General features: G+C 37.2%; 1 protein-coding gene across 3 annotated transcripts in view; it reads right to left on the bottom strand.

The window, feature by feature from the left end:
• Positions 1-27549, bottom strand: part of MYPN (myopalladin) — a 73198-nt gene that overhangs the window by 34242 nt on the left and 11407 nt on the right. The window contains exons 2-5 of one of the 3 annotated variants that reach the window (XM_084290287.1): positions 23338-23852; positions 12711-13646; positions 2726-2901; positions 1064-1115 (exon numbers count right to left, since the gene is read on the bottom strand). In XM_084290287.1, coding sequence (XP_084146413.1) covers positions 1064-1115; positions 2726-2901; positions 12711-13645 — 1163 coding nt within the window. In that variant the 5' untranslated portion in view covers position 13646; positions 23338-23852. Of the gene's footprint in view, positions 1-1063; positions 1116-2725; positions 2902-12710; positions 13647-22368; positions 22591-23337; positions 23853-27549 lie in introns of those variants that run through there. The other 2 variants (XM_084290289.1, XM_084290288.1) reach the window with 2 other exon arrangements.

The following is a 27549-nucleotide window of genomic DNA, read 5'->3' as shown; positions in this document are numbered from 1 at the left end:
GAAGTTCTCTTAACTGGAAGCTAGAGCTATACGTGTGTCCTTTAGTTACGTCTGTCACAGCTACGTGCCAAACCTAGCCTCACTTCTGGGATTGGATTCTAATTAGTTTAACCTGATATGTACTACCAAGTAAACTTTGATTTGTAAGAATCAGCCTGCATATCTTGCCACTGTAAGCTCTCTTATCTAGTTCAATTATACCAAATGCAATAAAATGGCCTGGGTTAACCCTGTTGTGGCTTGAAAGGTGTTGCTATCAGCTGTGAGCAGCATGAGAGGACAATGTTAGTTTCTCTTGTACTGTTCCTTGTGTTTGTGTGCAGATTGGAGCTCACAGGATAGTAAAAATACGATGGTCCACGGTATTGTATAAAAAAAATGGTATTCGTCTCTTAAAAGAAAATGAAATTTGTCATGAATATAACCCTCACTAATAAATAATGGAGAAAAAACTGCATAATGGGGAAAAATGGGGAAAGTGTGCATAAGTCTATCTATCTAATTCAAATTTACACTTTATAAAGCACTGGTTGCATTTGGGATTGAATTAATGCATGCAAAGGAGCTCAAACAAAACAGTGACTTATGCCCATCAATTCAGTTTACTCCAGTTCCTATGTATTAACTTTCATGTCTGAAGTCTGAATAATCTGTGTATAGCTGTCTTCTGTCAAAGACTTTATGACGTACTGGATTTTCTTGAGATAAATTTTACTACAGTTTTTCCAAGTCAGACACTTAATTGACCATTTAACTTGTATGTAGTCAAATAGCATGTTTTAGTAGATTTATTTAGTATTTTAATGTAGAATATTTCTTCGTATGTTTATATTTAATAACAGTTTCAGTGCATAAGCTAAAGTTTGTTGTTCCATATTATTTGTAAAACAAACAAAACACCAACAACCCAAAAATCCAAACAAACCCCAAACAAAAGCCAACATTTTGCAAGCTGCAAAATATTAATGGAATTAATAAATTCCATTATATATAAATTGAAATATCTACACTTGCGGCTTCTTTAGCTATAAGAAAAAAGGAAGATAAAACATTTTAAACTTACTGATCCATTTCGTCTTTGATGGTTTCACCTTCAGAGTCAGAAGAAGAGACTCCTATGAAAATCCAAAAAGAAAAAAAAAAAGTGAAGTGGTTTTAGGAGAATTTTATCTAAGAATCATATTTATCATCTTTATTAAGATTTCCTCTAGAGCATTGGAAGGATGCTGTATAAGGATACTGCCAAAACAAAAGATCCCATTGCAATGGAAGTGAACCCTCCTGTTCATTACAGACTGTGTAAGACTCAGAACTGCTCTTGACATAAGGCAGATTTAGGATGATGTGCAATTGGAATGAGGAAAACAGCATCCATGAGTGAATGCATACCTGAGCACTCCTCGGGTTCTCTTTAAAATGCCACTAGTATGATTTAATATTTAATTGCTGTTGTGGATCAGATAAGAGCTTCTTTTCTCAGATACCTGATAATAACATTTTTAAAAAGGGGGGATAAAAGGAGAGAGACACCTGGAATCATAGCTATTATTCATAAACTAGCTCCTCGTAACACAGTTTGGAGAAGACATCAGCTCGGTTTACTAACAGCTGTCTTCCTGAGACATTTTACACTTCTGATTCAGCCTTCACTGCTTTTGGAATTTGCATTTTCTCTGCAGTTTCTGCCAGTGAGCATCTCCACAAGCCATGGCTTCCATCCAACATCGTCTGAGTTAGGTAAAAGCAAGCCTTGGCCCCAGTCTCAAGAACTTGTAAAGCCCTGCCAAGCACAGACATCTCCCATTAATGCCAGGGGCAGTGCTGATACTAAAAAAGGATTCGTCCTTTCACTGTCAGATTAGAGATGTGAAAGAAGTATAACAGTAGAGCAGAAGTACCCTTGTATGAAGTGCGGTAGGTGCTTTAATTTATGAATGGTCACACTGTTGTCAGTGATGTTACGCATAGTGTGCTATTTCCCTGCCTGAGAAATTAAAAAAGACAAAAGGAGTAAAAAAGATTCTGTGTTTATATTAAATTTATAATCCTGTTAACACAATGATGAATGCAATCTAAAACCTTACCAAAAACAGTGTTAAAAAATATGATATATAAACTTCTCTTAAGCCAAGTAGGATATACTAGATAACATAAGGAGAAAGAAGATAGACTTAAATCTGCAGGTATGTATTTTGTTTTATTTACAGCATCTATTCTGCAAGTAAAAGATCAAATTGCTGATACGTACCTATTCATTTCAGTTATGAAGTCCCAATAATTGGTTAAGATCAAGCTACTTTTAAATTTCTCTGGTGGAAAAAGACCAGCTCTGACAAGACATTCCATCTATACTAAAGACTCTAGGGAAAAGGGTCTAATAAGAATTAGACACAAAGTTGAAGTTTCTTTTATTTATATAGAGTAACCACAGGCAAAAAATATAGGTGGCATCAGAATTTCAGTATTTTTCAACTTTGATCTTGCAATCAGATAGATAAAATCTATGGGAAGCAACACATTAAAATGATACATAAAAAGCAGTCACTTCTGTGAAGGTATTTTACAGAGAAATAATAAAATTGTTAGTAGTGACTGAAACAGTTGACTTCCTGCTACATGTTTTTTGTGACAAATCTAATAAGTAGGTAACATACACAATATATAATTGCATCTTAATCCTGTTGCTAGTTTCAGCCACCAATTTCTGCAACAATTCTAACATTACCTTCTATGTAAATCTCCGCAGAGGTGGAGTCTGTTCCATAGATGTTTGAAGCAAAGCACGAGTAACGGCCTGTATCCTCCTCAAAAGCTTCAACAATAACCAATGAGTGTCGATCACCTGTCTGGATAATTTGAATGTCTGGTGAGTTTTCAAGCTCCTTCCCTTCACAGTACCACCTGCAAGGTAAAAAATATGGTTTGTCAGTGCAAGCAACTTGACAACTAGAATGACAATGTTGGAAATCTTTCTGATGATAAAATGGGTGGTTTTTAGCCTGAAGGTTCCAACAGAATATTGCAGACAAGTTGAATCATCAGTCATATGAATAAAAATATTTATGGTTTTCACAGTATTCAAGTATGGCAAATAATAGACCTCCTTTCTTTGCAGTATTTAAAACTTATTGACTAGTTTATATAATCAACTAGCACATACATTTCTTGCTACACAGATTTCAGTAGTAGAGTGGAAGAAAAGGGAGCTATGAGTTTGAAACGCTATCAGTCTAGCACTGAATTTCTCTTGAGGTACATTCAGATCTGTGTTGTGGCTTAAAGCGTAGCAAAAACAAACAAATAAAAACTAAATAAACAAATTTCCATCTAACTTGTGATTCCAAAGCTCATGTTGATTCAGAAGGTGATTAAAATACGCTGTGATGTTAGTCTTTGTTTTGTCATATATTTGAGAAAATCTTCTTTTAACAAAAGAGTGCATAAACGTATCATAAGGAAAGAGAAGTGATCTATTACAATATAGAGGCACTTCCTTACAGAGCAATGGCTAGTGACAAAGCTGGACCTTGAATTATTTTCTGCATGGTATTGCTGTTTCTCTTTCAAACCCAGCTACATATCCAAGAATGTTTCGGGCCCTTTAGAAGCTTCACACTGTCATCTAAGATGCTCCTAAGCACTCTTAATTCTCTCAGTGGTCGGAAGGGCTGTGTTAGCAGAAAATACAGGACTCTAAACAAAAGTAAAAGCAGCACATGAACAGACAGCTCCTTAGGATGTGTTAATGACAGCAACCATCAGCTCAACCTATTTATTAGTAGGGGGGAGAGCAGTCCTGACTGCTATTGCTTGTTCATATGGAAAATACAGAACAGAAAGAAAAAAGCAGGTGGGTTTGCAGTACCAGGCTCAAATTTAATTGGACAGTGTAGGTTTTATAGAGAAGGTGTAGTACTATGTATAGGAATCCAGTTTGGGTTAGTACTTAGAAATACTTATATTTTTAGGTAAATAGCTAAATTTAAAAAGCCAAACTGCAGTGCTGCCTTCTTCACTGTAATTTTTCTCATATATAAATGGATATAAAACTTGAACAAAAAAACTGTGTTTGCTGTTCGTTATTGCTTTCTTACCCGAGTATGGTTGATTAATGCATTTTGTGCATATGTATATGGGGGCTATCATGCTGGTAACATTTTTTTATTTAATTGATTTTAAAAAATGAATAGTTGTTTCATCCATCTGGATATAGTAACCTGGTAAAAGTATCTGTTAGCTTCTGGGTGCATACAAATGCTATCAAAGCAATGGGAAATGTACTTACCGTTGTATGTTACAGCAAGTAGAATTAATTGAGGAAAGGCTAAGGATATGCTTTTGATTATTAAATTGTAGTAATTCTTATTTCTTAGCTCATACTATAAGATACTTTGATATATTTCCATCTTACATCATTTAGAAGAACATTAATGAGTAAATTTGTTTAACCATTCAACTACATTAACCTCTCAGAAGCATAACTTTTTACAGTAGTTTATGATGCAAATCAAGCATGAAGAAAAACACCAAATGAATACACCTGGGGGGAAAAAAAAAAGAAAAAAGAAAAAAAAAAAAAAAGGCAATATAATAAAATAGCCATGGAAAACCAGAATTTGATAGAAGAATGATGTAAAATTCAAAAAGGACTCTCAGAAGGACAATGAGGTATAAAGGAGTACAGAACTGCAACTTAAATGCTCTTTACATAGCTAAGAAGTGAACTGTGAACTATTTGTGCACCATCAATCCTGGCCATCCAACATGGCTTTCTTAAAGTAGGCAGGGTATTCCCCAGTCTACCTCAAGTTGCACGTTAGTGTAATCTTTGGCTGTACAGTCAACTGACTTGAGTGTACAGCCTGGAAACCATACACGTCAGCCTAATATGGAGGGAAGCTCCTGCACAGTAAAATGAATCATAGTGCTTAACACAATTTCCCCTTTTAGAAAGATAACTCTTTGTAGCTAGAGATTTAGAATTGGTTTCTGTCTTGGTTTCTGTCTGTCTCCTTGCTATCCTCTTCTACAAGTCTCCATTGTAATGTAATTGAAAACGGGTCTCACAAAACAATTTTAATGAAATTAACATTTCCAACTGAAGTAGACAGGCATGTAGTAAATAGGATGTTAACATAGAATGCCAAATGAATGTAAAATGCCCCAGTTCTCTTTTGTGACATTTCATAGCTGAAGTACAGATTTGCAGCAGTAAAATACATCCACATCCCTCTTGTAGGGTTTTACCAAAGAGAAATTGGCATTGTTCTCTATGGAGAACTTCACAATACAGTGTAAACACCAAACCCATACAGTGTACAGCACCTTTTGAAGTAATAGGGAGCAATGACAACAGCACATATCCTAGGATGCCAGGTGAGATAGCACATGTAGCAAGATAAATAAGAACTTACTGGGTGTTTGTTCTGGCTCAGACTAAAGTCCACCTAGCCCAGCATGCTTTGACAGTGGCCAAAACCAGACATTTATGGAAGAGTATAGGAACAGAGCGAGTATATACGTATATATATATAATATTAATATATTTCCCCAGAATGTTTAACCGTTTGCCAGATTTTTTTTTCACACCTTTTTATTACACCCGTCTGAAGATGTAAATAAAGTTTGTAATAGTTTTCAAAAGGCAGAATCACTGGTCTTAAAACAATTGTTTATAAACTACCTGTCTTTTAAACGATTTCTCTATCACAGTACCATTACCATTATTTTCTAGTAGATTAGATTGTATGGTCTTTGCTAACATTTTATTTGCAAATCCTGCTTTTTATTTGTGTTATTACATAATCCTATCAATTGCTCAGATATACATGTATTTATTCTGAAAGAGTTGTTTTCCACTTCTATTCAAAGTACATTTCCTTTAAAAAATAATGATCTTCCAAACTACTTTATTCAGGCTGAACCATTATATTCACATTTCCTCATAGTCCAGTCAAGAACTTTCAGATCCTCTAATGCAAACCTCTTCAAACAGAAGAAACAGCTACATTTATTTTAGACTTTGCCCATAATGACTGGTATTTTCCCCACTAATGGTTAGGTACAGCTTGCTTTTTGACTGGCTCCCCAGAAGTGCACGTTTTCTTTGCTTTTCTGTTCAGTGATGTTTTTTAGTAGTTCCAAGGGAAATATACTAATGTGCACTGCAGGGTTGATTGAAAAGATCCTTTGAAATTGATTAGTGCCATTTTTAGGTTCAAGAACAGGAAATTATATAGGATTCCTGTGATCCTAAGGGATCTATATATTAATTCTACATAAAACACCGTTTCTTCTTCCATCGTTTTCAAGATTTGCAATAGGTGCTAATTGGCAATGTTCACGTTTTCAGGAGGGAAAACAGTTGTGTGATTCATCACAGTTGTGTGACTGCAAGCACATATGGGTATTTGAATGTACAAGTTGTCTTTTAGGAGGGTAATTCATGTAGGCAACTGTATACTTTGGGAGCTGAGTCATGTCACTTACTCATGTCTTTTTATATACTTACCTCATGCTTCTTCCTTATAATGTAGTCTTGTTTTAGCATGTTAAGCACATATGAAAAACTATCGAAGAGAATACCCTTGTTCTCAAATTTGATCTCATTTTCAGCAGTATCTTTCAGAACATTACAATGACTTATGTACTACAATAACGTTATATTTTGTGTCGACTCAAATGCAGTTCCTCAGTCAGGTGACAAATAAAGCAAGACCCATTACACAAAATGTTGTGATATAATTATCAATAAGATATATGAACTCTGTTCCTACTGATCAGCCTTTCCAACCAGCCTGTTGCGTTCGTGTCGAGATGTCTGTATTGCATCCCCTTGTGAGGCTAATTCTAAATTCCTATAAGCAAAATTACACACATCATGTAAACTATTTCTTCCAGTTATTTCAGTAGTATATGAGTAGTATATTCCTTTAATAGACTTAAACAGACGATGAAACAGGATTGAGTTGCTTTTTCTTTTTGCAGCTATTTTTACCTTTGACTAGTCCAAAATTTGCAATATAAATGACTTAAAATTTCAGGAATAAACTTCTGTTTTAAACCTGGGTTTAGTTCTCTACACAGTGTTCTTTCAACACTATTTTTGTTAAATTATTTTGATGTTAAGCCAAGAAAAGAGTGTGCTAAATATATTCTATTTCTTTGCAATGCTTACAGGTGAAAAAACTCTCTCTTGTAGAATTAAGCTTTGGGTAAATCTGTGGTATTGCCATATTACTCCTTGCTTGTTAACATTTTATTTTACTCTTACCATCAAAATGTTGTACGTGGTACCAATGAAATGTCAGTTACAAGGGGAGTTCTGACATTGAGATACGTGGCATGGTTGCAGTAGCAATACTCTCTGTCACTGACATTTCATTCCTGCCATGAATTGTAATGATAGCTTCATCATACAAGGCAGGTTCACATTAAGCACAAGCAGCGTCATCCACTGTGCCAAATGCATCCGAGGTATTAATTCAATGACTTGATTGGAGTTGCATGTTAAGAGAAGTTTGGCTCTCTAGGCTTTGAGCACTAAAACAGATAAATGTTTTCATTTGGCAGCCAGGAGAAAAAAAAAGAAAAAAAGTTTAATCAATCTTATGTGACTTAAGAGTCCAAAAATCTGTGATTAGTTGCAGATCTAGTCTTCTTAAACAAAGCAGCACTAAAGTGCACTTTTTAGGCTTTGTATGTGTATGTTAAAGAATGCATTCATGGAAACCTTATGACATAGAGCCTGTTTTTAGAACACTAAATCCTCATGACACTTCCAGGACGGCTGTGTATGCTACGCAATGTGATTCATAAGTAAAATTAACCTAGGGGTGATGTGCCAAGCAGTTTGGAAAAATGCAGACACCTCCAAACTTGAGGGAATAAGAAGTGCTCTCCTCACAGAGATGAGTGAGTATCATACCTATCATTACTCACACAGAAACAGAGCTTTAGAAGGAAGCATGGGAAGGAGGTCAACAAAACCTTTAACGCTTTGCAGATATATGACACACATCTCTTAAATGCTTATTTCTTACCTGCATTATAGTCAGAATAAAGTAATGTATTGATCATTGTAGTAGTGCTCTTTGATTGCAAGCTAATGTTTGAGCTAGCTACAGGCCCTTGTACTACAGTACCAATCTTAGTTCGTCTCTTCTGTGTCACTGCATTCAACTGATGATACTGAAAAAGGGTAACATTTCACTCAAACTTCTTTATAGATCGATAGGCTGAACCACCTTCCTCTAACATGTGAGCTTATTACATTAAGGCTGAGTTATCTTAAAAGCAGTTGGACAGGTCTATCTGTATTCGTCCGGGCAGGTTTTAGCTTTCCATGTACTGATACTTTAATCAGTTCTCATTTTCTTCTCTTGTTCCTCCATCAAATTATCTGTACCTCAATGAGCTCTCATATAGACCAGATACACTCACCAAGTCTGTAAATTACACTGCTTTATCATCGCCAATGATATTTGACCCTGATCCATCATGAAAGTCATTTACACCATTTTTACAGCATCCATTTTGTTTTGTACTGTCTTGCTTTCAAACATGGTATCCGACTGTTCATCATATTTTCCAGACCACTCCATTGCCGTGATCAGTTTCTTTCTAAGTCTCCTGTCTCTAACATCCTTCCTTATAATCCACATTACATCAGTTTAACCACCTGATTGCTCATTGTGGTGACCGAGAAATGATGTTACAGAGCTTGTTGGATCTTGTTCTTGTTTCACAATGCTCTAGGTTCCCACAGTACCACTACTACATTGTAAGTGTATGTATCACAAGCATTACAAGTAACTTGGGATTCATTTCTGTGATTAGGAAGTCCAGGGTAAGTCACAGGACACAAGCAAGCATGAATTAGCACACGAGTGTCTGAGGGATGCTTGTTTATTTGTGGGCACTCACATAGGTTGAGGGAAGAAGAAATCATGTCTCAAAGCCAGCCAGCATCAAGCTTTCTTTTGCTGCTTGTTACCTTGCTAATGATTCCTTTCCTTGGGCTACTGATTTTTGTATCTGTCTTGCTTAGCTGTTAGAATTCTTCTCTCCTTGCACAGTTCCATAGATGCTGAATTAACTCACCATAAACCTCAGGAAACTGTTACCCTAAAGGAAGGGGAGTTGCCAACTGTAAGCCCAGTCCTGGATACAGTTCCACTACTATGGCTAACAAGATGCTTTCTTCAGTATTCTGGAAACTCTACACTGCAGATCAAAGATGAGCACTATTTTTACCAAGAAAGCCTGTGTTCTCAGAGTTCCCATAGTTAATGGAGCACATACCCTGGACTATGTTACATTTTCTGGTTCCCTCTTCCTGTAGCAAAGACTATAAAGGCCAGATCACTGGAAGCACATGAATATGTATCATTCATGCAAATAAATTTTTTACACCCTTTCTTAGGGTGTAAAAACTCATACACATTGGTGGAGTTAAAAGAATCTTGGATGAACAGGACAAAAATCTTGATACCAAGCAATGATCAGGAAACTCTTCAGGCAGCTAACATTCCCAGCTTTCTCCCAGCTGACAGCATGTACATACACACACATGTACACAAACTCAAGGGGAGAGTTTACACTGGCACTCTTGTGATTTATCTTTTATTTGTTAGTTTGAATTGTGAAACTGCAAGCCAACCGTGATCTTTCTCTTGAGTTTGACTGCTTGGGACTGAATTTCTATGGGACTTCTTTCTACCTTTCTGGGCTTACATTGGCCTTAGGGTATTAGACCTTAGGGCATGGGAGTGAATAATTACTAACCCCTCTCTTCTGTAATGCACTCAAATCCTGATGCCCTAACAGGCTGCAGTGAATGCAAGGTGCCTTCTGTCATTTAATTCAGGGTAAGAGCATGCACTGGAGCAGGTAATGCAACTGGCAGATAGATGCCTTGTAAACTGTCTGCTCACATCCCTACAGAGGCGTTCCCTCCCTTCTGGACTTCTGTGTTAGCTCTTCTAAGCCCCTAGTCTTGTTACAAGCATGAGCCAGTAAACCAAACGGGCATTTCTGATGGAGTAGTACAGTGCCTGACAGCAGTGTGCTATTGGAAAAGTCTGATGGATACTTATTCTATCAAAGTTTAACAGCTCCTGTATTAACTGCCATGCACTTAAATAGATTGTTTTATTATCTAAAATAAAGAAAATCAAATGTTGAGACAGAAATTTCAGTGGAAAAGCTTCAGTTTTGATGGGACAAAAACAGACCCAAGTTACAACGATACTCCTCACCCCATTCTGTGGAATCACAGTCCCCGAACTGGGTGCATAGGCATCCTGGCCATCCATGGATACTCCATGGGATGAGTCATTGTTCTTGGGTTCTCTGATTTGCCCTTGTGAGGTTTCAGTGACTTTATAGTGTCAGCTTCTAACTCAGGTACTTGTTAAACACCTAAACTTAGATGGCATGAATACCTCTTGAATTTTATGTATGTGTCAAAGGCATGGGTATGACATGCTTTTAAAAGGATGATGTAGTGACCTTCTGGAGAAATACATATTATTAACACTGTGCACCAGATTAATTGTCTATAAACAAGCAAGGTGGTGCTCACCTTTTCTAAGTACAAAGAAAGCCAGACTGAGTTTGTGTACGAGTCTATCTATATAAGAGAAAATTATTTTACTTGTTCTCTCTGTATTGTAAATTATGAATGATGGGAAAAGAAAAATACGTGTGAATTGCTTCTCATGTCCAAGGATCCTAGTGGCATTTTTAATATCAAAAAGACTTATCAGGGCAAGTGCCTGGACAAATGAGTCTCAGTGCCTTTATAATCAAGAGATTTATAATTCAGAGAGGGGTGTTAGTACCTGAGGAATTATGATATTTCCTGTTTGTTTTCTGTCAAAAAGGGCAAATTTCTGGCACTGTTTCCTTCTTTGATCAGACTCCTCTATGAATTTAAGGGCTGAACACAATACAGCATTTATAATGGCATGAACTCCACCAAAGGAGTCTGTCAAAATTGTTCATTACAGAAGTGAATTTGGACATGAAGCACAGTAGAAAGCATATTCTTCCCAAACAAGGTATTTCTCTAGCTTCAGGACAGATACTTCTTTTAAAAATAAACATTTAGTCCTTCATATTCTTGTCATGGGCAAGAGACCCTAATTGGCACCATGGGTCAAGGTCCCGTTAGGGACTGAAAACCTACATGACACTAATGAATGCACTAGTGGGGCAAAATGGTCTGGCAGTTACAGTTCAGGGATCCTATAAACTGGATAACTTCTTGTCTTCATGACAAGATTGTCTGTAATGGACAACAGGCCACAACAAGAGGATTAAATTGTAGATCCTTGTTCCTATGTACTTAAAATTGTGTTGTAAAAGCTTCTTCCTTCTGAAAAATAGTAGTTGGTGTGTCAGAAGTCCAAGGGAGCAGAAGACAAAGATTCTTTACCACAGAAATCTTTGGAGCTTCCGTACTTGGATGTTGAAATCATTTTCAATGATGGTGCCTGCTAGTTTGGTGAGGAAGATGATAAAGGTGTTGACTGCAGTAGAAGTGTCAGTAGTGCTGTACCCAGCATTTAAATATAGAAAGAAGACAAGGACCAACAACTGGAAAAAGTGGACCATCCGTGAAACTCAGAGTCCCTTAACTGGATGCTGAGGACACAAACAGCTCTTTACAACATTTAGAAAAGCAACACAGCTCTAAAAGGCCTATAGGATAAACTTCCATCTAGACTAAAGGAAATCTATTTATGATAGTGCAGATATGTATAGTATTTCTCTAGAATAGCAAATAGGATAACATTTTCCTTCCTAATGGATTGGTATAGTCCCAGCAAAGTAAATACAATTCCCACTGTCAGTGAGAGGGAAATTTGGTTAATTAGCTCTATGAGAACAAATTTGGATTCACAAATTCTGCTGAGATTAATAATTTCTGAGATAAATTTAAAACTTATAGTAATGTTTCTTATTTCATTGATGTTATTGAATGAATATGAATAAAGCACAGCCCTTTCACATTGCCTTTCATCTTCAGTGATCTTTGTAAATGTTAGCTCTTTAACCTTCAAAATCCTTGTAGATACAGGTGAATACTTAATCATCAGATTTAGCAGACTCGTCACACAACATGAGTAAGTGTCAGTTAATAACAGTGTCTTCTACTTGGTAAAACAGAACTGATTTTTGTAAGGTTGTGACAGAATTGTTGTCAGAATCTGAATTAGAAATGAGCTGTTGATGGTTATTTGTGTAATAACTTAAATGATTTCCTTCCTTTTCTGTTCATTTATGGATGTCTTTGATTTATAGGGATCTATGTTCACTCATTTCAAATACCTTCAGGCATCACCCTGAGGTCTCATGGTCATCAGTGGTTTTAGCCAGTTTATACAATCAGACTTGGTTTCCATAAACTAAGTGAAATTTCTCACTAAGAAGTTATCGGTTTCTTGTAATTATGGAAATACAGTATTTATGAACAGTACTCTAAAGTTCAAAGACAATAGCATGCCCCAAAATGTGTTGTCGTAAAATATAAATTAGCTTTGTTATGATTTAATGGAAGTGTTTGTTTGTCTTAATTTTGATAACCAAGATTAAGGGATTTCTGCTGCAGATTACATACATATGTGCATTAAAATATCTGGAGAGAGTAAGGCATACACCTACTGTTACAGAAATACAAAATGACAAGTGCAGAATATGTTTACCTGACTTCAGGTGCTGGGATTCCTACCACAATGCAGTCCAATTGCACTTTGGTTCCTTCAGGAACTTCCCTGCTCTTCAGTTTTTGAGTGAAGCGTGGTGGCTGTCCGATGGGCTCATCAGAATATACGGATGCAGATTCTGACTCTGCTTTTAGTTCTGCACTTGTCAGTTGATTGATGGATTCCAAGTTTGCTGCTGGTTGATCATCTAGTTTTTCAAATGCTTTCTCTGCTTTATTTTCCAAGTCTTGAGGTAGTGGAATGGAAAGCCTTTCTCTGTTTTCTGTTGTACTAGAGAGGCTAGGGCTACCTTTTTGAGCAGATTTATTCTTAGAATCGATTTTGCTCCTGTAGTTTTTGCATGTTCGGGGTCTTATTCTTTCAGAGTTGTGAGCTTTGAAAAGTGAAGAGAGCTCTTCAATAAAATCTGCGGCCTTGTTCAGGAATTCCTTTTTTGATTCTGATTCAGAGGGAAGGTGCTGTTTCTTTAGGTCTTGAGAACTCCCTTTGGAGCCTTTTGTATCTCTGACATGGTCCTGACAGAAGTTTGTGTGCAGGCCATTGTCTGATGTTTTCAGAGCTGTAGAGTGGGCCATTTGTTTATTTTTTCCTGTGTTTTTCAGTTGATCTGGGGGATAATGTGAATGTGTCTGAAGTTCATCCTGTTTAGTTTCAAGTGGATTCTGATCAATAGCTTGTCTTGCCAGGTTTACACTTTCATTTAGCTCTTCTTGGCTCAAAAAGGCAGAGAGATCTGGAAGGTCGTCTTGAGCAGCTATCTCATCTGAATCACAAGTGTTGCCATAAAGGAAATTATGAGAAGTGGACTCTGATCTGCTTCTTTCACTGTTCCCTCGATGTCTAGTTTCAGCTAAATAACTTTCTCTCAGAAGCTGAGATATTGAAGTTGAGGACTCTAAGCTGTCGTCTTGCATGCTGCCAATAAAAAGGACAAATAGGACCACGCTTTATCAATAGCAGATCTGTTGATTGCACAGAATTACAGGTTTCTGAAAAGCAGAATACAACGTTTTCAAAGTGAATCTGGTTCCTGAACATTAACTTGCAAGTATGGCCTCGTTTTAAAGGCCTGCTTCTGTACATACTGCCAGATACTATTGCCTTTGCTCAGTGAAATCCATCTTTTATAACTTTCTACCATTGGTAGCCTTGTATTGCTAAAGCAACTGCAAGTGTGATAATTTATACTCTGGTCCAGGCAAAACTTCAACTGCAGAGCTATTATCTGAGTTTCAATGTCAAATCTTTATCATTGCTGATCTGTGAGCTAAGAAACAACCTCATCAGATAGATTAAATGCTGGGTATTTCAAGGACTGAAAGTTGTGGGGGAATAACAGCACTTTTAAATTAAGTAAATTTAGATTGAAAGGCACTGAAGTAGTAAGAAAATGAACCCTCAAAAGCATTTGAGGGATGAGGGAAGGAAGGCAAAAGGGAGAGGAGAAAAGATATATTCTATAATGACAATTTTTCATTTAAAATTCTTAAAGATACTGCATTATAGGAAACAATAATGATGTTAAATGCACTACAGCTTCTTAAATTAAGCATTATTTCTAATAAGCTATCTATTTAAAGTAAGTAAAGTAGATAATTATGTCATTATCCAATACAAACATCACTTGTACTACAGGTCTTTCAAAGTCATTCTCTTAGGTCATCCTGATTCTGAAAAAATGTACCACAGATGAGAAGACAATATCAGAAAGCCCATTTTTAACCTGATAAGTGAAGCTCTCATCCCTTCTGATACGTAGGTCAGTACTTCCATTTATTATTCTCCCTTTTTATTTATACGAGAGCCAATATGAATGTAGAGCAATTCAAACATCTTATTAACGTGCTAATCTTGGAGTGGCTTAAATATGAAGACAAAGAAGACAAATATTGTTCACAGCATTACAGAGCTGGTACCTCACAGATACTGAAAAAGGTGAGTGACTATGGACTCCCAGAATATGCAGTGCATGGGATCTCTCTTGAAGCTCTTCATTTATGGCCCAGCAAGTCTTGGTGTGGTGGTTTCAAATATTCCTACCCCAGGGTGTCTGCTTTGTCACACTGCAGAAGGTTGTGTTCCTGTCATGGCATCAAGAGAAGGGAACATGCATGCCCCCTTCCTCAGCCGTTTCCATTCATAGCATTATGTAACAGCCAAAAGTGCCAGTGAAGGAAAAGTTAAAAAGGTATCTCTGCTGTGAAAGGCTTTCTGCTCTGCTAGAAGGACAGTTGTCTCTGGAAAAGGGCTAGTGAAGATTAAATGAGGCAGTAATAACTTGTACTTCTGCAGTGTTTCTTCCAGGAATGTGAGAGACAGCCCTTCTATATTCACAAAATGGAAAGCTTCCATTTAAACTTTTTATATTCTTCACCGAATGAGCTATCATATTCTCATGTGCATTTTGAGGCCTAAATCCCTGTCTGATGCACAATATGTTCTGTTTCCCATGTAAATATTTAACATTTTTGATGCATTGAGTTCATTGTTTTATTTTGTAATAGGAAACAAGCAAACTCAGTAAGACAACAAAAGCACCCAAACAAAGTACTGATAAATTTGTGCCTGTAGGAAAAATGACAAATAAAATACCATATAAGTTATATACTTCTAAACACCCAATTTAGTTCCCAGTGCAAATTCCAGCTGTAAAGCACCACCTGCCTCACTCCTGCAACTGAGCCAGGATCTTCAATACTGATCGAATGCCTGCTGTTAAATTATCTGGCACAGTGATTCAGTGAAGCTGTAGAGCAAAAAAGAACATTGATTTGGGAAGCCCACATGAGATAATGCTGTAAGCTGTTTCATGATTGGACAAGGTATATAATACAACCTCTTAAGAGAACAAAGAGGTCTCCCTAAGGCATAAAGTTCCTGCTCTATGGATACCACTTTGCTTGCTCAGCTTTTACTTCTTAAACAGCTGTGCAACCTTACTGTAGCTGAATGCGTTTAAGAGATTATATTATCTTGTTTATGTGCTGATGGCACACTCTGTACAGTAAAGGTCACAGCTAAATCTACAGTTTCAGCTCTGAAGAGTTTAAATGCGTTCTGACATAAGGAGTTGCAGCCTGGGAGAGAAACTCTGCACATGAATGAATGTGTTTAGATAGGCAGAATAGCTTTATACTTCTAGTTTGCAAAAAAGTACAGCGAATAAACCACTGTCTAATAGCCAGAGGAGGATAAGTAGATGCAAATTACTGCAAAATAACAAAACCAGGGGTGCTTATAGCTGATGAAAATCTAAGGTGATAAAGGAAATTAAAGTGGCCAAATCAAGACTTCCTTGCATTGATGGTTCATTTTAGCTAGCTGTAATGCATTTGGATCCAGCATCTCCTGTTCAGATGACCAGGCTGGACAGTGTAGCCATACATGGAAGACCAAAACCCATTTGTTTGTCACGGTCCTGAGTGAACATGTACGAAGCAAATGGACAAATGACTGGTTCAACCCTGCCTGTGCCCTTCCGAGGAGATTTGAGCAAGTGCAAGTGGGAGAAATCAAACAGTTCTGTAGGAGAGGAGCTGGAACAGCTTCCTTCCTTGTGTCCATAACAGAGCAGAAGGAGTAGAAAGGATCAGAGTGCTCCTTCAGGTGTTGGGAAGCAAGGTACTGATGAGAATAAATCTGAAGCCAAATTCTTAGAGAGCCTTCGGTTTTCTTGAGAGCTCACCCAGGGTCAGAATGTTATATCTAACTCTTCTTGATTTTCAGCTAGTGTAGAATATAACTTTTAATTCTATTTTTAGTGAGGGAAAAGATGAGTACTAGTCAAACGTAGCAGTTTGAGGCAGTGCATGGCTACTGAAGTTTTAAGATATTTTGAATGATGTGATATTTCTAATTAAATGGAAATGCTGAGTTCAGGCAAATGTTGTTGTGAGGCTGCCAGACAGTCCATTTACAAGCAAGCCTTGCAAGATGCCCTGTTCCTTTTTTTTTTTTTTTTTTAGTTATTTTTTCAAGTAATATAGAGGGCTAATGACTGAAGGAAGCACTGGGTAGGCTGAAGCCATCCAGATTTCACAGTCAGGGGAGATCGGCTTTGTTTCAAATGAGCCAAGCATACAGCCTGACGAGGTCTGTGGGCTAGACAATAATATGTCTGAATTCAATATATTTTCTAAAATATCTTTTCAGACCACTTTTCTAGTGAGCAAAAAGATATCACCATAGGGAAAACTGTGCTATTGCAGGTTTGATTAATGGTAATTAATATTTATTGTGGCTTTATATAGCCAAAATAGGAATCTCGGCTCCTAAATTAAGACCTGGGCTTGAATGCAGTCTTTCTCTTTCCTTGACTTTCTAGATTGTTTAGATTGTGTTGTAGAATTGGCTTTGATATGCCTTGAGCCGTTCCTATAATTTGTTCAGATTAGGACTTTGGAACAGAAGCGTCTTTGTGGCCACAAAGAAGCCATCCCATGCTCACCCAGTGCGCAGCAGCACAGAAGGCTGGGAGCAAACAAAGTATGCTGTAACTACAGGTATCTCTGTGGAGCTGTAAGGAGTAAGCCGTAAGAGGACAAACTCTGGTAAAAACAAAGTAGAAAGTAATCTGTGGTGTTGATGAAAGCATCAAGAATTTTGCAGACTGGAAAAATCTCTCTCTTGATGAACAGGTATCAAGGGGAGGAATTGTAATGCTAGTTACAAATACTAGCTCTAAACTGGTGCTGTTTAGGACTGGGAAGGGAATGACTGGCCCCAGGAGTCAGCTGTCCTCCACTCTTGGCAGTTTGTTACTTCCAGCACCAAAAAGTGCATTAAGGGCAGCCTCTTTTGCTTTCCCAGGACACTAACAGCAGTGACCCTGGGTACTATTATATTGAGAGGCACCAGAGGATGTCACGAACAAAACTGACTGCATGTACTTCTTCATTCCACTAATTCTGTTTCCTTGAGCAAACTAACTGCACGAGCTTTCTGATTTTTCAAGAGACTGTGTCTACAGCAGTGTTCTCTTATTAGCCAAGCAATCTTTAAGATAAAATATACACAGAGGTAGAATTAGATTCCAAAGATTGTTTGTGCAGTGCCTTGACATGAAAATCGTTATATGGAGGGCAAGAAAATCACTCCAGCAAGCTTGTGCAGTGTGCTGCTGTATCCTTTCATTTCCTATTGCTGAGTCATCACTGAAAGAATCTGATCTTTTTCCTAAGAAAACATCAGTAATGAAATCTCTGCAAAACCAAAGGGATTCACAGGTATGTTTGAATGCAGGTCATCTGTTCTCTTTGTTAGAGACAGCTTTGACTGCTTAGTACCCTAAAGACATTCTTTTCAAACAGTCCTTCACTTAACCCTAAAAAAGAGGCTATCTGCAAATAGCAGATTTAATGCAAAAAGCACTTAAAAATCTTCTTTGGCCTTCACTTGTACTTAAATTTCGATAGTTTTAGTCAGCACATGTTGCTTCTAGCTGGCTTTCCAAGCTACCATTTCTTTGAGACTGCTGTTGTATGAAACCCCAGGATCAGAACAGCTAGCAAACTGCTGCTGCTTTCTTTGCATGGCGGCATCTTGTGGGATTTACACATCAAATGTGCTGTATGTCCAGCACCTCTGCATGGAAACTAGAAAGTTTAACAGATCTTAGAGGCTTCTATCTTTTTTCCAGTTAATTTAATTGCAAATAAATTGCATTTACGTATCTGCTGTTAACGCTAACAGTTACATAGGTGTTTCAGCTGCAGGATCGCAGCTATGAAAAACAAGAGATGACACGAGCAGTCTGTCTCCCACACATTTAAAGATCACAATCACATTCTTATGTGCTTGCAGGAATTCTCACTTGGCAGTTGCCATTGTCACCGTTTCCGGTTACTGCCTGTTGACATGCTGTAGCTGCTGGAGGACAGACTTTGAGACTCCAGAAGTATGAGAGGTTAGGCCTGAAGCAGAGGACTAAGGTTAGCCGTCTTGTTTGTGGTTATGGGTTTGAGTGTAAGGCATTTTTAATAATTGTATCTAAAAATCTTTGTACAACAAGGTTATTTACTTTTCTGCTTTAGACACATTAGTAGCTTCAAATTCTATTCCTTGTAATGAATCAGGAAAGTCAGGTAGCTAAATTCCCATTTCCAAGTAATGTAATTAAATAATGGAAAATGAGGAGAGAGCCTCCAAGCCTAAGGGTATAAAAGCTTCTTGTTGGAAATAAAATCCCTCTAAGAACAAGTAGGCTAAAGGTTATGTCCATGTTTAGGAAATGTCCTGCTTCTTCATCTGTAATTTTCAACATAATCTTTTCAGTATTCTAAGTACATTTTTCATTTTCTTACACTTAACCAATTTAAAAATTTCTATATCTTATTGCTGCCATTTGATTACAAGTCTAATAGAGGCTGGTAGCTTTTTATTGCTCGCTGTAACATTACTTTGTTAATAGTGAAAAGACTGGTGGTGGTGTTTTAAGTATCTTCACATATTGCTGCTCTTGGCTTTAACGTATGTATCTGCTGTTTAAAGGATTTTTAATTGGTGTTATAACTGATGTATGGCTACTACTGTCTCTGTTCAGATAAATAAGTAGTGTCAGACCCTCTTCTGCAAATAAAACTTATGATAATCTAGCTTCTCCCTTAGATACGCTGCAGTATAAATCTGGAGTAACTTCACTTACACTGCCCAGGATATTTACGTGAAGCAGCTGTGAGCAGAATTACTAAGCTCAGCCTTTGCAGGCCCTTTATCTGTAAATGCCAAACAGGTAATTTTTTCAAGTAGTTCTCAGGTAACATGTAAACTTTTCCTTGATGAACATGAATCTTAAACATTGAAAAGTGTGACCTATGTACAACAAAAGGGAAGAAAGAAGGAAAAAAATAACTATAGAATATCCAATCTTTAGAATTTGGGGGAAATTTCATTATTTTTAATAAATCTTTAATGGTTTGGGAGTTGAATAATGCCTTATTTTTGAATATTTATTATCATGGATTGGGATTCTAACTGGTAAAAAAAAAAAATCCTTTTAAAATGAAATTGCTATCTTGATTTTCATAGGAAAAGAGAATATAGAATTGTATTATTATCTATATACAGTTATGCATCATCTATGTTAAACAACATTACGTTGAAGTAATAAATAATTAGAATGGAAATATAACTCCATATTATTTACCATGTGTTTTTTTATAAACATGATGTTAATAATTTCAAACCAAATACAAGTGATTTGAAACAGGCAATATTTAAGTCTAGATTTCTGTAGCAGAGGATCTATTTTGGCTTTTTTTTTGTAGCGATGTTGGTCTCCTTTAACACAGCTCTTCTCTTGTTGGGAGATGTTCACTGTTTCACTCATAGGCATTTGAATGTTACTCAAAATGTTCAGATGTTAGAGCATTAATAGCGCCTATTTTGCTTTAAGAAACTTCTGATGAGTCTTAAGAGCACCTGTTTTGCAAGCAAATAGTGCTAGAAATATGAGATGTGAAATGTGTTCTTCATTACCACTGTATTTTGTCCCTAATGTCTCTTCCCTTTCCTACTGACAGCATAATTGTAGAGCCCACAAAAGGAAAAAAAAAAAAAAAAAAGAATTTATCATCTCAGAAATGGGATGGTATGAATACTGTATCCAAATAATTGCAGAAGACACTCAAATAAGCCTTTGTGCACTTGGAGTCATGCCCTTGAATACTTAGTCACCTGGCCTGTGACCTCAGGGTTGTAGTAGTGAGCACCCTAAACAGTCTAAAATATCCAACTTTTCTTCAGGAAAAAAGCCCATTCAAAGATCTTTAACTTTTTCAACACTTCTTTCATACTATCATAAGAAAAACACCATTTTTTTTTACTCTGATCACAAAAATTCTCTTTATAATTAATATTGTCCAATAGTAGTTCTCAAAATGAGAACTTAGATCCTTTCTTACCCGTATCTTGTCTTTGCTCCTTAGTGAATCTCCCTGAACTATGAGGTTAAACAAGATCTTTAAGAAACTTTAAAATAAATTTAGTCTGATTTTTAAATTAGAAAGTCAAAAAGGAAAAGACATGACAGCAGTCTTTGAGGACTGCTAGAGATGCTTCTCTGTCCTCCTTTCCTGTTGGTCTGTGAGGGCTGGGACACAGATGTTAGGGCAAGCTCTGAGTGTAGCACTTCAAGTGCTGGTAATGTAGGACAAGTTTTTATTAATTTAAGTAAAGTATGCAAGCCAGGTTCCTTCAGGGATTGCCCACGTGAGAAAGAGTCTATATGAAAGATCTGAAAACATACAGCAGAAGTCCACAGTTTGGTGATGGATGTGCACACAAAAGTCCACAAAACTAAACTAAAGCTAACAAGCAACAATATTCTTTTCTTCCTGGTCCAAACACAAGCACACTGTGCAATCCTTTCATTGCTAAAACTGCAAATCCACTTTCATGGACAGTGACCCAATTGATTTAAACTAGGTCATTTCTGTTAGTCCTGCTAGCAGTACGTGTGAGCAGGGCAGAAATCCACAAATGCCTGAGGCTGAGGACTATTCCGAAGTTTTATTTTGGGACAACTTAGCTCTGTGACAAAAAATGATTTGAGCAATGCATGGCCTTGCTGTAGACTGGCAAATTACAAGACTGCACAAGGTACTTGTAATAAGAATTTGCATGACTTAAATGCTGAGCAGATTTCTCTGTTCTACCCATGCATGTAAACAGCACTGATGTCAAAGGAATTGTGCACGTGTATCTGAAGACCACTGCTTGTGTAGCCAGAGTGAACAAGCACAAGCCAGACAAAGGGAAGCCCTGAAAAGCAGTGGTATGCAAACAAAATGGAATTTGCACGTCTAAATTTTGTCTCATTATTTCAAATGTATGGGCTGTTTTGGTTTTAAAGTGAGATTAAGTTTTCACATAAATATTGATTCCTAGTTAGAAAGAGAATGTGAATCTTAAACCTAAGGTACAAAAGAAATCTGGCTTGTGTTTTTTTCCATAATTTTTTTTTTTCCAGTTGTGCCTTTCTTTTTTTCATATTCTCATTGTATATTTTTTATCTCCTCCTCTATCTTTTTAATGCTTTTTCACAAATCTTCCCTAAGAACATTGTAACATAAAAACTTTCACTTTTGAATCATATATATAAATTATGATGTTTAAATGAGATTTCAGTTAGGTGAAATAATTTGCCCATCCTCATAGAATGTTACTGTTTATGAAAACAAGTATAGAAAATTAAACTAACATAGATAAATAGTCAGTGACTTAGATTGTGATTTAGATTGCATTGTTCAATTGCTGTTACAGGACGGGGTAAAATTTTAACAAACCACCTTAATGCTTTCTTTATTTGCAAATATACCCAGACTGCTAATTCTTGGCAGCTGTTGATAAGAAACATTCTTTCTGTAGCACAGCAAGACATATTGTAAAATCTCTAAAGAATGCACAGGAATATCAAATCAGTACAGAACACACAGTTCTTTGTCTCTGGTAGTCTGTCAAGTATAAAAACTAACTCCTCTATAGATTATAAATTATTTCTGATATGTAAATATCATTCTGTTCAGCTACAGAAACTAAAAGCTTCCTATTGCTGTTTAATTTTGTTAGACATTTCTGAAAGAAGAGAGAGAGAAAGGGAGAGAAAGAGAGAGAGAAAGATAGAAAGAAATATTCTGACCTTAGGAACTTTCAGGAGATGTAGGAGAGGGAGAAGAGCAGTGTTGAAGTTTATGAAATTGTTCCATTAACATTTGCTGATTTTGTTTCCACTCTTAAACTCTAGAGCATCTTCCCAAATGTAAACCTCATGATCAAAACAAAACTGTTGATAAAGTAATCAGTGTCTTCAGTATGATTTGTATAATGTTCTGTTGACGTAAACTCAAGAGCTACTCTGTTCTCTTCTCAATTGTTGGCATATTATTTTGTAAAACTTAAGATGGGCTTCTGATTACTGCTTAATGTTGCAATATATTGAGCCAAACATTTGCTACTGACAGTCAAATACTTTTCTGAGAGAGAGAAAGAGAGCAGGAGAGATAGTGAGAGCTCAAGGGGGAGAGCTATGCCCTTCTAGCAGGACTGTTTCTGCAGCTGTTGTGCACATTAATCCAGAGAGCAGATCTCCCAGCACTAAATATAGCCCTTGGGGTCATTTTACACGACAAAATAAATAAATAAATAAATAGAAAGTATTTAACTATGGGGTCACGTTAAATTAGGTTTGATTTTGCTTAAGAAGGAAATCCAAATTATGGCATATTGGTTTAAGACTGAACACCAGAAAGTAAATAGTTCAGAAAGTGAAGGGCCACAAGGCTGAAAGAAGATTACAGTCCTGGCAATGAGCTTTTCAGGTCATTACTATCTTCTGTTGATTCTTTGGAGGAGTCAGACTGGCTCCGAGGGATTTTGAGACCCCCCCCCCCAGTGCTATTCAAGCCCTTTATAGTGCTGCAGAACATTGTTTCTCTTTCACTGCAATACACATGCCTCAGCCTAATTTAAGTCAGTCAGTTTTAAAATGATTTGTTCCCTGTATACGTCTTATCAGCAATAATTAGCTTTCAAAGATACATGCTCATCAACCCCTCTGCACCTGTGCTGCAAAATTAAAATGTAAACCAATCTAAAGTTGAAGCATTACCTTTTTTAGTTCTTCCAGATGTTGCTGCCCAACTCTGGCAGTTAGTAGCGATGACAATTATCCAGAAATGTGAGATTAAAGTTAAGGAAGCAAGGGAATTCTTCCAGTCCTCAGGAACAGGAACAGCTAGGAGTCCATACAGTGAAGGAAGTTAACCTTCGTTATTATGAGGATGGCTGTAAGAAGCTGGACAACCTGTCACCACCGGAGCAATAGCATTTGTCAGTTTGCAGGTCCCAAGTTATTTTGAGCAGCGTAAACCATGTGCCTGCGGAGCATTCCACCTCATTGGACAGGAGAGTATCGAGCACAGGGAATCCACTGCTCTGACAGCACCTATGGGCACTGAGTGCCTTCTCCTCACCGTGAAGCAGCCCCTATAGATGCTTATGTGGGTTTTGCTGATGCGTCCAAGAGGCGCTGTAGTGGCGTCTTGTCAGCCGGTTTACACTTCAGCCTTTTAGAATTATTTGTCACTGCTGTTGGCTTTACATTTTGATCAGAACTCGAAGAAACTGGGAAACCCATTAGTGAGTAGTAATGTAAAAGTTTTGCAAATCCAAATGCAAACACAGCAAATGTGATTTAATAGTAGGATATTCCTGACTTCTTCAAATGTTTGATTTAATAAACACACACAGCAATTTTGCAGAAATCCTTAAGGATGGCCTGTGGCTACAAATCCTCAAGAAGTTGGAAGTTCTAAACTTGTTATTGAGTGCACAGGAATAAATTCTTGGGGGAAAAGCAATTAGAAGTGGCAAATGAAACCTGGCTATAAATAGAACTGAGATATTAATAATTTAAAAATATTTTAAGCAGTACACAGAGAAAACCTGTTATTACGTAAAGAATAGTTTATAAAACTGAGCTACTAGATAAACTCTTGAGTGATTAAAACCTACAACATCATGTGGAAAATGTTGAGACTAGATTTTCTTTTCTACTCATCCTATACACCAGGAACAACAAAATCTGAAATTCTAAATGGTTCAACTTACCAAAAAACACTTCTTGATTGTTGATATTTTATTAAAAATGCTCATCATAGTTCCAATTTTAAAACATTAGCAAAATGATACATGTGTATTATGGGGAGTTGATACATAGCCCTTTCCAAAGCTAATGATGTAATTAATTGGCCTTTCCACCTTCTCCCAATTCTCTTGAGTGTTACCACGTGAGCTCCTTTGCTAGGAAAGACATTCTCCTGGGGGATGCAGGTGCAGAAAGATATTTTATAATCATAATAGTAGGAAAAATCAGAAGTGTAATGGCAGATCTCTTCTGAAAAAAATGTGTAGTGGACTGGAGGTGGTTTTCTTTTGTTCCTCTCTTTTTCTAAATATAATTGTCAAAATAGCTTGTGAACCTTATTTTGTGATGTGGTTTCTTCAGTGATCTGGAAGTTGTATGGTGAAGTCAGACCTTCTTCTGGGAACAGGGTAGGCATTTTATGGGTTTAGTGATGTCTAATGTTACTTTATTACCTGGGTCAGAGATTTAATGTATTCTTTATAATGTCTGTAACAGTGGATGTGAGCCATACAGTACTGACAGGAACTGCATATTGATACTGCACCACACATTACTGTGGCTTGGACATTATAGTATCTGTAGATGAAAGCTACAAAGTTTGAAGCATAAAAATATACATCTGATAAAATAACTGTAAATCCAAGTGGACTTCTGCTGAGATATAATTATTACAAAACGTGTGGAGCTGTGAGCTGCTGTTTGTGCATGATAGGCAAAATTAAGCAAACCAAGTAAGTATTCAGTCTGATCCAAAAAAATACACAAAACTTCTCCACTTTGAAGGACTTCTATATAAGGTGCTAGAAAAGCAAAATAATTTAACAATCTGTGCAACAAACGAACAAAGAGTTATGCAGAAAGTACAGCACTGAGAAACCATGACGGTTATGAGCCTTTCCTGTGACTAACACACTGACCATACTTAGAGCGGCTGGTACAAGGACAAAACTTTCAGGAACCATGAGAAGTCCAGGCATACACAGTAAATATGCAGTTCACTGCAGAACCAGCATCTTGATAGAGCAACATCAGAGAAATTCAGATTCACTAGTTTGCAAACAACAGAGTCCATGAAAATACTGTTGTACCTCTATGACTACTTTTAGAAGGCAATCAACTGAGACCTTTGGTGGCAGAGCACTAAAAAGTTGTACTGTGGCCCTTCAAGATATTCTAACTTCCAGCTTTATGTTCTTTTGTCTTTGCTGGCTGACAGAAGGGAATATCTACCTCTCTAGCATAAGGCTTATCATCCACCTAGCACATAGCATGCATTTTCCTAATTAGTTTGTAAAACAAAAAAAAAAATCTGATTCAAGTTACCTCAAGTTCACAGTTACACATGTACGAAGCTTTATTTCAGCTTTAGAGGTTAGTGCTGGAAATAGTGCTGACAGCTGCAGGTTGGCAGTAAGCTTTGGGACATACATTACAGGGCATCCCTGATTAGTTTGATACTTCTCACAGAAGCTAGTGATGAAAAGCAGCTGGACAAACTTCAAAATTGTCTTCTGAGCAGGAATACTGCCTTAGAACAAAAGGCATAAAACTGAGTGCTGCTGACATTTAGGGCTGGAACCAGGGAGAGGACAGAGGCAGGACCAGAAGCCCAGGAGCCAGCTGACACTGACCGTGCAGACAGAGGCCAGACTGAGCCTTGGGCTGGCCAAGAAGGAGGAAAAACTGCACCAAGCGGAACATTAGCAGTGCAGCTCATAGGAAAAAGGGTATCCGTGCCACAGGGAAAAAATTGCTGGGAACATTTTAACAGCTGGTTTGTGAAGTGACTCTGATTTTAATTAAGCTCAACTGGACTAGACCAAGCTGCTTTCAGGTCAGCTCCGGTCAGTTTACACACAGCAGCTGTCTGTGTGCCTGAGGGCAGACCAAAGCAGTGAGAGTTTCTGCTGTTACACTTCAAGTGTGGTACTATAGCTCGAGTGATGCCTCATAACTCATTCAACCATTATAACTTGATCAAAATTCTTAGTGAAAATTTAAACTTATCAACAATATAGTTGTGTAGTGTGGACACAGCAGTGAAGAAACACTTGCAGAATCAGAAGATGCTGAAGTCACAAAGAGACCTCAAAAGGACAAGTCACAGAGCATGCCACAATCATGCTTCCTTCTGGAGCTGGTCAGTCGCTGTGACTTCCTCACCTAGCAGTGTCTATAGTAATGAAAGCTCATTCTAATGTCCTCTTGTCTTTGTTATGCCATTATTTCAGAAGAACATAACAGAGCTCAGTGAGTTTCTTCTAAGGTGTTAGAATGTGCCATCAGTGTCCATAGGAAGAAGAATTTTAATGTTTTACAGCTCACCAATCTCTTGGTTTAGTTTTTAAACCAATAAGGACCAGAAGGAATTGCATTATCATTAAAAATATGGGCAATGATGTGCATGCCACAGGTTGTGATTTTGTACTCAAAGTGTTGGCTGCTGGGCAAATGCAGATTGTTTTTTCGATGTCCACCTCTGCAAGAGACCGGCAAGAGTGCTGAGGCAGATCCAGATAGTCGCTATAGTTTACATATCACATTGGCAAAAAAAAAAATAAATAAATAAAATAAATAAAAATAAAAAACAAGAAAAAGAAAAGAAAATGACGGTCAGAAATGACCAATTTTCTTGCTCTAAAAAGACACCTGAGAACACCTTAACTCTATATAATGGGGAAGAAGGTCTGTATTTTCTGAGAATTACAGTGAAGATCCTCCAGGAGCTTTGTGTGGAAACCAGAAATTGATATATGAATGGTAGAAATGACAAATCTGTTTGGATTGTCAGCAAACTCATGTCCCGTAGCCTCTCTGAGGCTGACAGAGGTTTACATCCAAAGGGCTCCAGCTATTATCAAAAAAAAAGGTGGTATCAGATATGTCACCGTAACTTCTTACCATGCTGTCACAAACGGGTTCGTAAAAGTATGCATTTTAATAATCTGATTCTTGCCATTAAGCTGATAAAGGAGGTACACTATAAAATACCAATTTGCTGTTGATTTAGAAGAACATAATATGTGCTTTTGAAAATCAAATACTTACTGCCCGTAGATATAATTATAGGTTTTACGTGCACTTCATCAAAGCCCAGTTAACGAAAGAAAAGACATTCAAAAGAAACTGTGCTATTATACTGATTGTTATACTTCTGCTGTGAAATTTCATACG

Source organism: Netta rufina (assembly GCF_964035555.1).
Source record: "Netta rufina genome assembly, chromosome: 7".
Taxonomy (NCBI): domain Eukaryota; kingdom Metazoa; phylum Chordata; class Aves; order Anseriformes; family Anatidae; genus Netta; species Netta rufina.
This window is presented reverse-complemented; position numbering and strand designations above follow the sequence as displayed.